General features: G+C 48.5%; 1 protein-coding gene across 5 annotated transcripts in view; it reads left to right on the forward strand.

Annotated features, from left to right (window-relative positions):
- TRAF3IP1 (TRAF3 interacting protein 1) overlaps window positions 1-13548 on the forward strand; it is a 61897-nt gene that overhangs the window by 22950 nt on the left and 25399 nt on the right. For 3 of the 5 annotated variants that reach the window (XM_055586606.1, XM_055586602.1, XM_055586604.1), the window contains 5 exons: window positions 67-151; window positions 543-626; window positions 2490-2613; window positions 2807-2843; window positions 5294-5370. In XM_055586606.1, the coding sequence (XP_055442581.1) occupies window positions 67-151; window positions 543-626; window positions 2490-2613; window positions 2807-2843; window positions 5294-5370 (407 nt within the window). Of the gene's footprint in view, window positions 1-66; window positions 152-542; window positions 627-2489; window positions 2692-2806; window positions 2844-4604; window positions 5202-5293; window positions 5371-13548 lie in introns of those variants that run through there. The other 2 variants (XM_055586603.1, XM_055586605.1) reach the window with 2 other exon arrangements.

Consider the following 13548-nt stretch of genomic DNA (forward strand, 5'->3'; position numbering starts at 1 on the left):
TTTACTTGTTTTTTTTTTTTTTTTTCTCCCTTTGTGAACTTGCTGGTGGGCCGGCCACCCGTCCAGAAGGAGACGTTGCAGCTCCTGGCCAGGAGAAGAGTGAGGTGCCCGAGAACCCCGAGCCGCCCGGCGAGCCCCCCGCGGCGGCCAGGTCCGTGCGCCCGGTCCCGCCCCCGCCTCTCCGTACTGCCCCAGCTCGTGAGCTCTTGAGCTCAACCGTTTGTTCAGAGAAAGCAAAGCCCGTGTGGTCTCCTCGCACCTGAGGTGCACCTGACCGCTGTAGAGCATCTCAGAGACTAAGGGAGATTCGTGCTCACGGCTGAGTTTTGTCACGGGTTTGATTCCTGGTAGTTGTGTTTACCACTCTTTACCTTAACGAGATGAAGAGGGGGTTGCCTTTAGACTTGTCGGGTCAGTGGGACGTTCTTAATATCCTGCAGACCGTGTCCTAACTGGCAGGTTGAGGGTGGCCTGAAAGTTAGCATTAGCGTGGGTGTTCCTCCGTCCACTGAAACGCACAAGTGTTCTGTGTCTCTTTTTAGGAGGATACCTCGGCCTGGGAGCGCACGGCCCGCGCCTCCCCGGGTCCGACAGCAGGAGAGTGTGGAGGCGCTGACCACGGACAGGTGGGGCCCCGGGCAGCCACGCCGGTGTCTCGGCACCGGGAGTGGGGGTGGGGCTGGCGGGGTTGGCGCACAGGCTGAGGCGGAAGTGCAGCACCTGGGGGGGCCCTGACCTCTAGCACAGGCCAGACCGCCTCCACGCAGGGGTTCATGCTCTGCAATCACGTCTTTGCCACTACGGGGAAAGTGTATGCCTTCCATCTCCAGATAAGAGGATTTTCTGAGCATAAAAACAATGGGGGGAAAATCGGATAAAAGAATTTAAAGGCTTAATCGCACAAAAACTAGAAACAAAAGATACAAAGTCGTGAGTAGTATAAAGACAGGCCACACGCAGGGCTTCGTAAATGTTACGGATCTCCCTGTGGATCCAGTGTGGACACAGAACAAAACATCACAGTGAAGGAACAGGAGAAGGAGAACGGGCTGGCCGGAGGGGCTTCAGCCGGGTTGGGAGGCAGGGCCTGGAGGCAGCGTGGGTGTGTCTTTTAAGCCTTGTTGGCCAGGGAAGCGAAGGAATGAGGCAGCAGGTGGTGGTGGGAAGGCCTGAGAGAAGTTAGAGAGTTCCTGTTTTTAAGGTGAGACAAGCAGCGAGTTTCTCTGGCGGTGGGGATGGTCCAGTCGGGAGGGGAGACGGGAAGCTGGGTAATGTGGGTTGGGGGTGGGCTGTTGGGGGGACGGCGAGCATGTGGAGGGACTGGCCTCACGGAGCGGGGGCTGGTGGGTGGGTGAGGTCCTGGGCGGTGAGCTCCTGGCTCTTTGTCTTTCTCCTGAGCTGACGGTGAGTCTGGGGATGGAGGCTCGGGGCTCAGAGGAAAGAGAGGAGGCCCTGGTGCCCAGACTGGACCAGGGCCGAGGTCCTCGTTCGGGGCCGCCCATGGGGACATTTTGTGGCATCGGGACTGGGGAGTACGTGGAGACAAGGCGCCTGGTGTCCAGCTGGGCTCAGGGCCAGGGTGCTGCTGAGCCTCCTACAGAGGACAGGCCGCCCACCCCAGAGGTCCGCAGAGCGTGGAGAGGCAGGGTGTGTTCACGGGCGCCCCCAGGGCACGAGGTGAAGGGTCCAGTCAGCCTCGCGTGGACTGTTCTCCAGCCAGAGATGGGAAGACTCTGGGGTGGGGTGGGGTGGTCATGGAGCAGGGGCTTGGATTCGGGGCTGAGCATCTGCTGTCCACCGCGGTGACCAGGTCCTCCTGTAGGCCTGTGGCTGAGAGAGGGATGTGGGAGCATGTGGGGGCCCGAGAGCCCAGCGACTAGGCGGGGCCTTTCCAGCACTGGGAACTCCCTGGAGTTAAGGTAGCAGCCCAGAGCGCAGTGTGAGCCCTGGAGCTGGCCGGTGAGGGCCATCAGGGCTGGGGTCGAGGGCGAGAGCGCTGGTTCTCGGAGAAGCTCAGTCCGTTCCATTCAGTCGCTCATCCTGTCCGACTCTGCAACCCCATGGACAGCAGCATGCCAGGCTTCCCTGTCTGTCACCAACTCCCAGAGCTTGCTCAAACTCATGTCCATCGAATCGGTGATGCCATCCAGCCATCTCATCCTCTGTCAAATGACAGACAACATTCATCTGTTGTCAGAGAAGCTCAGACAACACGAAATTTAGAGCTGATTTTGGGAAGCGTAGTCTAGAAGGCACAGTAAGCACAGGGAAAACCACGCCCTCTCCTGCACCTGGGGAGTGGAGGCCTGGAGGGGCATCAGCAGCTGCTTGAAGGCTCCGCGAGGCCTGGCTCCCCAGGGCACAGGGGTGAAGATGGGGCCAGGGGTGAGACTTGGGGAGGACTGGGCACATAGTTCCAGACGCCTGGGGTTATGGTGGCGTGTGGTCGGGAGAAGGTTTCTAACGGAACCCAGTTTCTCTTCGTTTAGGACGGGGAGCGGTAAAACCGTGTCCAATGTGATCACCGAGTCGCACAACTCTGACAACGAGGACGATGATCAGTTTGTGGTGGAAGCCGCCCCGCAGCTCCCCGAGATGTCGGAGCTCGAAGTGGTGGGTGAAGCGCCACACGCCGGGCCGAGCCCTCCCGCCCTGAGATCTGTGTGCACAGAGTTCTCCTCTGAAGTTGCAGTTAGTTTTCCGCCCTCTTTAACCCAGTCCCTCCCCTGATGAGATCCACGCGGGCATGGTCTTGGGATCTCAGCAAGCCTGAGCCTCCGTTTTGTTTGCTTTCTCTCCCGCTCAGGCCCAGGCGGTGGAACTGGAGGAAGACGAGAAGCACGGTGAGTCATGGGCTGCTGCGTGTGTCCCGGGGTGTGCCCTCTGTGCTCTGAAAGGGCCTGGTGACGTGAGCTTGGTCTGCCGCGGTTTGCCCAGGGGTCTGAGTAGCAGTAAAGAGGATGCCGTGGGCACCGATGCCTCCTTGGTTGTGTGGTTCATCCTGGGGACGATGGAAGCCGCTGGGGGTGGGGGCAGGACCTGGAGGTCAGGAGTGGGCAGCTGTGGAGATGATGTCCCTTCTTACCCACACGGTTAGACCATGGGATTGGAGGACTCCTGAGGTCCCCTCCAGATCGACAGTTCCGTAATACTGTTTTCTTCCCAAGCAATGTCTTCTTTTTTTTTTGCTGGCCACACCACGAGTTAAATGGAATCTTAGTGCCCCCATTGGGGATTGAACCCCTGCTCCCTGTGTTGGGAATGCAGCATCTTCACCCCTGCACCACGAGGGAGGCCCCCACAATGTCTTCCTTTAGTTCAACGTTTGTAAAGGCTGAGAGAGTAGTTTGGCGAACCCTGGGCTATCATGCAGCTTTTGCAGTGAGCGGTCATCTTGTTTTACCTCCGTCTCCACCCAAGGTGACCCCCGACTCCCCACACTTTTCAGGTCCTGGAGAGCATCATTTCTGCTGTAAACATTTTTTTTTTAAAGAATAATAGCCATATTTCCATTATTGCCTATAAAAAGCAGTCATTCCTGCTTTTTATATCACCTAGTGCTTGTTTTTTCCCCAGTTGTTTTGTGTTTGTTTCCTACTTCTTTGAGTCAGAATCCAGGTAAGGTCCCTGTGTTTGCAGCTGACTGATCTAGCTCTGAATTCTCTCTGTAGGATCCCCCTCCCACCCCATCCCACTTGTGATTTATTTGTTGAAGAGGCTGGTTGCTTGTCCTTTAGGGTTCCTCACAGTTGGGTGCTGCTTGTTACCCACCGGTGTCGTGGGGGTTTTTTTCATGTTCTTCTGTTCCTATGAATTGGTTCTAGAAACCTGGTCAGATTCGGTTTGCTTGGACGAGAGCAGGCGGTGGTGGTGGTGTTGGCTCTTGGTCACGCCTGCTGTCTCTGTGCCCGGACGTGGGTCTCGCTCTGTTACTCCGTGGGGGCCGTGGCGGGTGGCCTTCTCGTCCCCACCCCCCAGCACATTTTGGTTGGCGACTCCACGTTGTCAGGCTTTCCCTCCCCTGGTGTTTGCTGCCCCATGCTCCCCCTTTACTGATGGGTTTTCCTCACAGGGCATTTGTCCCCTGGCACCTTGAGGGCTGACTGCTGAGGCCTGTGCTGGTGGTGGTGGTGGTGGTTTTGACGTCGTTCTGACGTCACGGCTTTAACACGCTTGGTGCGTTTTGCTTCAGTCCACCTGAGTTTTCTCCGTGTCCTCTGCCCGTGTTTGCCCAGTAGACTCTGAGGCTTCCTGGTTTCTGGTGGGACAGAGGTTTTAGGCTCTTTTGTGTACTTCCTTCCCGCCCCGTATCTCCAAGGAGCCTGGTTGCACGTCACTTCTGGGTTGGTCATTGCATCTAGGGGTTTTCTAACTTTTTCGTAAGAAAGTCAAATCCTGAGTTCATGTTGGTATTTTCACTTTAGACTTATGATTTATGTTTTCCCCAAGTTCTTTGATTTGTCCGTGGACATCTCTGCTCGTGCCAAAACTTTCAGCCGTGTGTTTCTTTATCCTGCGTTTCACACACTCAGCGATTTACACCTGCACCGCCAGGGGTTAACTGGAGTAGGGAATGGCAGCCCCTCCCGTGTTCTTGCCTGCAGAATCCCATGGACAGAGGGACCCAGTATTCTTGCCTGCAGAATCCCATGGACAGAGGGACCTGGCGGGCTACAGTCCACGGGGTGGCTGAGAGTCGGACGCGACTGAGCGACTGAGCACACGCAGCAGCAGTGGTTAACACCCGTGTGCCTACTGAGGACACGTCAGGGTGCTCCTGGCAGATCGGATTGCCTTCTGGCTCTTAGTAGCTGCCCCCTTAGGGACGCACAGCCAATGGCTCTGTTTTTAAGTGGTGAAATAACTCTTCTCTGTTAGGTTATGCATACCGATATGATACTGCTACGTTTATAGTTTTCTTTTGCTTTTGATCTTTAGGGTTTAAAATTTTTGATTTAATTTTGGTTTATTAATGTAAAATAGTCACATGGTTCCAAGGTATATTCAAATGATTTTTCATATGGTATTTATCTCATGACTAATCCTTTTTTTAAAATATAATAAAAAAAGAGTTGATGCTCTTTCCCCAATATAAAGAAATATTAGTACTTAGTCTACAACAGGCTGAAAGAGTTGCTTTGCTTTTTTATCTTGTAAAGAGTATTTGAAGCTGTTTCTGTATAGAAAGAGAAAGAATCTAGCATTCATTCCTCCTCACCCCACCCGCACTTAGAGTAAGCTGGCTCCTTAGGGCAGAGAACTGCTTTAACATTAAACCACTGATTTCCAACAGGAGGACTTGTCAAAAAAATTCTGGAGACTAAGAAAGATTATGAGAAGTTGCAGCAGTCATCCAGACCTGGAGAGAAGGTAACGAAATGACTTCTGTACACACTGGCATTTAGCCTCTGTTTCACACATTTGCCTTCAAAGACTAGGTGCACCCTTCAGATCCTGTGATTATCAGTGACGTCAGTGGACATGTTTACAAGCCTCCCCCCACTGCCCCCCCCCCCCCCAGTTGGCAGGATAGATGACGCGGGGCTCTGGGGGCCTAATGTCGCTCCTCTGCACCCACGTCTAGTCCTGTCCTGGGTGGGGTGGTGGCCTCCCTCGGCCTGCGCTGACCCCATGCTGACCCCTTCCTGCCCGGCCCGCCCCTTCTCTCTGCCTGTGTGGGGGCAGGCAGGCTATCCGTGCGCGCAACCCCAGCTGGTGACAGAGCAGGAGTCTGGGAAGTTTTCAGATCTGACTTGAGCACGTGTGCCGTCTGTGTCTGGTCTCCCAGCTGCCTCCCTTCCAGGTGTGTGGCTTGGCTCTGTTAGGACCCCCGCCTCCCTCCCTCCAGCGCCTGCCCTGGGGCGCGTGACGCGGGGTGAATACCTGCAGCCCAGGTGGTGAGCCTCAGATGCCACCAAGAGCTTTCCGTCTTAGCGCCTCAAAAAATAAGAATAAATCTTCACTTCTGGGTTTTTTAACGTAAGTTTCTGGGTTTCTTAGCTTTGTCAGGAGCCAACAATCCAGTAAGTTTATATGCAGACACTCACGCAGCCGTTTCTCTTTCCTTCTAGTTGGATTAACGGTTATTTATTTTAGATAATTCTGCTTAATTTAATGTCCTGGTTTGTCACGAAGAAGCAGCTGCAAGGAGACCTGTAGGGCTGAAACCCCCCGTTAGAGGGAGCCCCTCGCACCATTAACAGGAGGAGAGCGCGGCCGCCCGCTCTTCTCAAAGGGGAGAAGCCCTTTCTGCGGTCGGCGGTCTGCCGCTGTGGACTTTCACTGTGTCGTCGTCCTTCTCGTGAGCCTGCAGAGTGGTCCGCTGTCCCCGGCAGCGTCTGTGCAGACCTGTCGGAACCCTCCAGTGTGTGCCTCAGGCTGGTACTGTAGGTAACCTTTGAAGCTTCAGTTGGTTTGAATTTTATAGCTCTTTGTTTTTATGCAAAGCACACTGGGCCTGTGTTTCGGTTTCCTCTGAAAGTAAATTTCAGATGGGTAGATCTCTTGTCTTCAGAAGATAAAAGGGAAAAAATTCCTTTGTTGAGTGAACATTCGCTGCTTTGAAAAGTATAGTTAGTGAGCAAACTTTTAAAGTTGGGGGTGATGTGTATTATAGTCGGGTAGGAAAACCCAGCAAGTTTCTCTGCTTTTTCTTCTTTGGTATGTTATAGACGTCACATTTAAATTTATTTAACTCGTGGGTCTTCTAAAATATCTTAATTAGATTTTATAAAAATAAATGAAAACGTGTAGGGAAAGCTGAAGTCCTTTCTGGGCTTGCTTCAGTCCTGCTCTCACTAGGGCAGCGACTAAGATGGATTCGGTGGGATGCCTTCTTCCTGTGGGTTTGTGACCTCAGCTTGTTGCTTGCAGCTCTCTTCAGACAGCTTGGAGTTTCTGAGACCCTGCCCGTTGTGATGCCTGTAGGTCTAGTTTATTCATTCTAATTGATGAATGGTATTGCAGCGTTTGTTAGTAATGAGCTCCTTCACTGGTGGGCGCTTCGGGCTCTCCAGCCTTTCGCTGTTGTGCAGGGTGCTTCCCTGAGCTTCTTTGCCTGTGTCCTGGCACACAAGAGCCAGTGTCGGTCTCCAGCACTGATCAGATGTTTCTGTAAAAGGCCAGACAGTAAATACTTGAGGCTTGAGAGCCACACGGTGTCTGCCGCAGCTTCTCAGCTCTGCTGATGCCTCCACAAGCAGCTGTTGCGTAGACACTGGTACGTGACCGCGTGTCCGCGTCCCCATAAAGCTTTATCACAACAGCAGGACCTGGCCTCGGCCTGTGGTTTGCGCCCCCCGCCCCCACTCTCGAGGCAGTGCCAGAACTGGAATCTCTCTGCCAGAACACGGGCAGGGCTTCAGTTTCACCAGGCTCCATGGACGCTTTGCTGACTTGTTCTCTCAGTGGAATGAAAGTCCCTGTTTTCACACATCTCTGCAGCCAGAGCCAATAATGAACATGCCCACGGCCCTCAGAAGTGGCCTGTGTCCTCCGTCACCTGTTTCCTCCCTCCACCCTGCCATCCCCAGCAACCGTTCACCTTCCTTCTGTTGCTGTAGTTTAGTTTGATTTCCCAGAATTGTATGTGAATGGACTCATTTGGCATACGCTCTTTATTGGGTCTGGTTCCTTTTACTGGCCATGATTATTCTGCAGCGTGTCCACATCGCAGTGTGTGTCGACACCTCACTTCTTTTACCGCCGAATGGATGTACTGCAGTGTGTTTACCCTTTTATCAACCGGGGAGCATTTGGGTTGCTTCTAGTTTGGGATGATTCCAGATAAAGCTGCTGTGGACAAGTCTGTGTGGACAAGTACCTTCGTCCAGCTGGGTAAACAGTTAGGAGGGGACTGCTGGGTTGTGTGATAAATATGTGTTCAGCGTTTAAAAAAAATTGCCAGGCTGTTTTCCAGAGTGGTTGCACCACTTACCTTCTGACCAGCAGTTGAGTTCCAGTTCCTCCACGTCCTCATCAACACTTGATACAGTCAGTTTCTAAAATTGTCTTGTGGTTTTGATTTGCATTTTCTTAGTTGCTGACGATATTAAATATCTTTTCTTTGCTTATTTTCCATTCTTATATCTTCTTTGGTAAAGTGTCCACATTTTTTTTTGCCCCTTTGAAAGTTAGGCTGGTTGTATTCTTACTGTTGAGTTCTGAGAATCCTTCATATATTCTGGACATAAGACTCTTATCAGATACGGTGCATAAATGTTTTCTTCTAGTCCAGGGCTTGTCTTTTCCTTCCCTTAAAAGTGTCTTTCAAACAGTAGAAGTTTAAAGTTTTAAAGCAGTCGAATGTTGATGTTGTATACCAGAAGTCTTGCCAAACCCTCGGTCACAGAGGTTTCTTCTTATATTTTCTGGAGATTTTATAGTTTAGGTTTTATATTTTGAGTTGATTTTTGTATAGGATGCAAGGTATGGATTGAAGCTTATTTATTTTTGCATATGGTAACCAGATGTTTCAGCATCATTTGTTAAATTGTCATACTTAGCAATTTTTCTTGGCCGATCAGAGGGATGTGCAATTGAATCTTTTTGTTTCTTTCGTATTAATATAAATTCACATTTGCCGTTGCTTCCTCTGTGCTAGGGGCACTTTGTGTTCATTGCTGTGGTCCTCACATCAACCCTCTGATGTTGGTTCAGTCACTCCATTGCTAGTTCCTTCTCTTCTCGCTGTTTTCTTAGTATCGGAGCCTCTGAGTTGCTAGCTTTTCTGTTCTCAAACTAATCCTTTAGACTATTTAGTGGAATAATGCACACCACTTCAGCTTTCATTATATTTGGTCAGATCTTCGTTGCTAAGGGGTCTGTGAAGTGACATCTTAATTCCAGGCATCCATGTGCTTAGCTAGCAATGACAGGTTCCATTACACAGAGGTTCCATCATACAGACCAAAACTTGCCAGATTTTCTCACTGCCTGGCATGGGCAGAGAATGACAGTTTTGCAAGGCACTTGGGTTAAATGGTGGAGGCCGCCTGCCTGGCTAAGGGCTGAGGGTTCTGGAACTGGCACGTCTACCACACGTGGGCTGCTCACAGGGCAGGAAGCTTTGCTATTAAGAAGGGAGATCAGTACTATACCTCAATTAACAACAAATAAACCGAAAACCCCACTAAAAAAAAGAAAAGAAGGGCGAGCAGGCACAGGAGCCAGCCAGGAGTCCCTTCCATAGTGTTTCTCTAGGAAATCGCTTATTTCATGCCCATTTTACAAAGTCATGGCAAAAAGATGCTTCAAGATACTTTGTGATTTAAGAAATTGGTCTATAGTTATAGTTCTCTTTCTTTCCAAAAATTTTGTGTTTTTTTTCCTTTGATAAGACTTTGAAAAAACTATTGAAAGAGACACTGTAGCAAAGCATTAGCTTTAGGTTCTGTAGGTACTGACTTCTGTTTTCCTTTCACTGATTTCTACTCTCTTCTTCCTCTTAATTTCTTCGGGTGTTTACTTTTTCTAGCCTCTTGAGTAAAAGACACTTAACTCATTTGTTTTTAGTCTTCGTCATCTTCAACAAATATATTTAAGACTATACATCTCCCTTTAAGCATGTTTTATCCTTAAATTTAAAATTTTTAAATACTAAAAACTCCTTGAATTTTAGTATAAAGTAGTTGGTTGTTATTTCTTCTTTAGCACATGAGCTATTTGGGAGTTTGGTTTTTAGCTTTTAAACACAGAGGTTTTTTTTTCAAGTTTTTTTTTTTTTTTTTAATTTCCCAATATCTAGTATTACCGTATTTTCAAAGAACGTGGTCTCTGTGATGTTGATTATTTGGAATGGAGACTTTCTTTGTGGCCTAGTTTGTGGTTGGTTATTGTAAATGTTGCTTTCATGGCTGCAGAGTACGTCTTCTTTTTCTCTTTGGGGTCAGTCCACACTTCAGCGTGCACTGTGGATTTCACGGAGAGGTGATTGAAAGACTGTCTATTTGTAGGTCATATCTACCTGTGGTCACTCTTGATTTATATGTATTAATCATAATATTAATTGTTTATCTTCTCCAGCTCATTCAAAAATTCAAATAGTGTTTTCTCTGCTCTCACATAGCTTGTAGTGTGCCCTGAGTTTCGGTACTTTGTACTTTTTTGGAGGGAGTGTTTTTTTCCAATGCTAAGGAAATACATATTTGTAATCTGGGCATCTCTCCAGCCTGTCTTTGAAGTTGTGTTGGAAGAAAAGCCCTTTCTTATTGTGCTAATGGACTTGAGGAATACATTATGGAATAAATATGTGAGTCGGATTGCTTTGAGCATTTTTCTCCTCATCCGGACTTACTTGCTCTCTTTTCAAGAGGAAATATAAACTTTGTTAATAGAAAGATATTGGCTCATGCCAAGCATTTTTTTTCCTTCAGATTTATGAAGTTTTTGAAAAAACAGCCAGAAAAGCAGTTTTACTACAGTGTTTCTTATGCTTTAAAAATGCTTGCTTTTCAAGCTTTATAAATGAAGATGCTTTGGAGTAATAACAGCGGTGTCAAAGCCTCACTCGCTCTAAAGCACTGTTTAAAGATTTCTCGCTCCTAATTTCTCAGTCTCCTTTTATACAGTCTTTTCTTGGGTGCTATTTTTTTTTTTTTTCATTTTATATCTGTTCTGTGACTGTAAACTTCAGCTGCTTTCTCTTTTAATTTAAATTCTTTGTTTTGAAATAGGCTCAGAGAGTCTCCTTCTCTTTGTAGATTTCCTTCTCTTCATTTATTTAAAGTTTTGGTGGGTTTGTTCTCTTCATCTTCTTGGTCGCGTGAACCACGTGCTGTACTGGGGCTGCTAGAAGTCACCTGTCCCCACAGACCAGAACCTGAGTGTGTGCCGAATTGGACCTCCAGATGTTGTTTTGGTGCCCTTCTGAAGGAAAGCAGTCATAAGGGCCCGTGTAACACCCACATGTCAGTACAGATTGTGGGTGACTGTCTCCAAGAAGCTCTTGTCTGGGAATTTGAGAACCTCTCGTATCATGAAATGGCTCTTGATGGATAAAATGACCACATCACAAACATGTTATATTTTAACGGTAATAAACAGAATATAGCTAACAGTAATCACCTAAACTCTTACACAGAAGCCAGGGGTTAGGGTCATACTCTCTCTTGCTTTGGTGATCTGAATAGATCTGAGATAGTCATTTCTTACTTTGGTGGCTAGATGGTGCAATTTCATTACAAATTCCGTAACCGTGTTAGGAAAATGCGGTTCCACATCCTCGCTAACTGAAGTTCTGCACCTGAAAAACGTGTTTTTCGTTTGAAAGTTTATGGTCCTGGTCTTATTGGATGTTCCTATACTAGGAATATTGTTCCCATTTAAATTGCTGTGATAGAAATAAAAGGGACATGTGCTGCGATATGTCTAGACTGAGGAGACTTTTAATAGCTGAACTGGGAAACCACTGAAATTCATTTTAATCATGAAGAGTTATAGGGTTTTTGTATTTATTTATTTAGAAATAAGATGATAGTTTTATGTTTTCTAGTACGCAGGCTGGAGATTGTGGATTTTGGATATAAAATTGAATTGTCACCACAAAATCATCAACAGTATTGCTTCAGAATATTTACAGATATACGCCTTGGTTATATTATAGACCACAAAAATGATTTGTTGTTGTTCAGTGGCTAAATCGTGTCCGACTCTTTACAGCTGCAGCGTGCCAGGCTTCCCTGCCCTTCACCATCTCCTGGAGTTCTCCTCCTCTGCCTGGGCCGGCCCGCTGGTCCCTGCGGTGCAGCACGGGGCAGCCTCGTGGGCGGGCGTCTCCGCGGGTCCGGGGGTGGCAGAGGCAGAGAGCCGTGGTCCCGCACATGCCCTGTAACCTCAGCGCTGCGCTCAGAGCCCCGTCCAGTACCACAGACAACGTACACTGGGCCCTCTGCACCCATGGGTTCCGAACCCAGGGATCCAGCCAGCCTCAGATGGAAGATATCTGGAGGGAAAAGTGATTCCAGAAAGTTCCAAAAAGCAAAACTTAAATTTGCGGTGCTGGCAACTGTTTATGTAGCATTTACACTGTATTCCAGGGCTTCCCTGGTGGCGCAGATGGTAAAGCATCTGCCTACAATGGGGGAGACCTGGGTGCAATCCCTGGGTCGGGAAGATCCCCTGGAGAAGGGAATGGCAACCCACTCCAGTATTCTTGCCTGGGAAATCCCATGGATGGAGGAGGCTGGTAGGCTACAGTCCAGGGGGTCACAAAGAGTTGGACACAAACGCGCAACTTCACTTGCCTTCTTTCTAAGGTCATCTGAAATATGATGTCTCTTCCTGCCAAAACCATGACATGCTTTTAGAAGAAAATAAACAACCTGGGTCAGTAAAATTTAAGTCCTTTATTCCTCTGAATGGGATTTAGCAGTAAATAGTATAATACAGGATAGGCCTGGACCATGGGAATAGCCTGTATTTGGTATTATAAATACCGTATTTATAATTCATTATTATAAATAATCTAGAGGTGATTTAAAGTATATGAGGGGATGTGCTAGGTTATGCAAATACTTCAACGTTTTATATAAGGGGCTTGAGCATCTGAAGACTTTGAGGTGTGTACGGGGGCCCTAAACCCATCCCCAAATGCCCGGGGAGCCTGCACTGCTGAGGGACTTGAAGGTCTGGGTGACTGTGTCCTCAGCCGAGGTCTCCCGCCCCAGGCCCAGGTGCCAGCTCTCCCAACCCCTCCTGGGCAGAGCTTGTGCGCGGCCTGGGGATCCATCCCAGGTTCACCAGAAGCCGCCCGCCCTGCAGGGGCAGGGCCTGTGCTGCGTGCATGAAGCAGAGCCACTCGTTCCCTCTAGAGCCGTGTGAATCCCGAGGTCCTGTAATTACTCATCTTCCCTTGAAAAAAGAGGTGTATTTCCCGGCAGCTGTTCTTATTCTTAGTTATTTTTGTCCTCCCTAAAACATGCCTAATCTGTGCTTACTGTTTTAGGTGAGAAACACTTTTAGTTTTCTGGTCCCATCTCTTTATCGTTCCTTCTTTTTTTTTTTTTTTTTTTTATCGTTCCTTCTGACTTGAAAACAAAGCAGCTCCCTGGGAAGCGCTGTTGCTGGAGGAACCAGACCTGGATGCACGAGTTAGGTTTTCCTGAGTTTTTAATGTAATCCGGGTGGAATGGAGGGACTGAGAAAGAGTATGGCCCAAGGGTGCCAGGCCCTGGCTCTGTCTCCGGGGTCCAGGTCACAGGAATATTTCAGAGTCAAGGAAAACTAAAAAGGCTTGGCATTAAAATGCTTCGATTTCTTACTTTATAGCAGCAGTACAATTTTTCATATTGCAGCACTATCAAGGTTTTCTGATCAAAGTCTCCAGAACGTTCCTTCTGGCCAAAGACCCCTCCCACCAGGTGGAACCCTTTGATGACTGATAAAGCCTTTCCGTCTTCCTGTTGTCACAGAGGCCAAGACGGACGGCCACTTAGTGGAGGGCTTGTGTTATGTCAGGGCTTTGCTCTACGTAAGCTATAAATTTCAGAGAATATTCTTAAATCCCTTAAAGAGAGAAAAGATGTTAAAGCAGCAATGTGTTTATTTTAG

This window comes from Bubalus kerabau, chromosome 6, assembly GCF_029407905.1.
Source record: "Bubalus kerabau isolate K-KA32 ecotype Philippines breed swamp buffalo chromosome 6, PCC_UOA_SB_1v2, whole genome shotgun sequence".
Taxonomy (NCBI): Eukaryota; Metazoa; Chordata; class Mammalia; order Artiodactyla; family Bovidae; genus Bubalus; species Bubalus kerabau.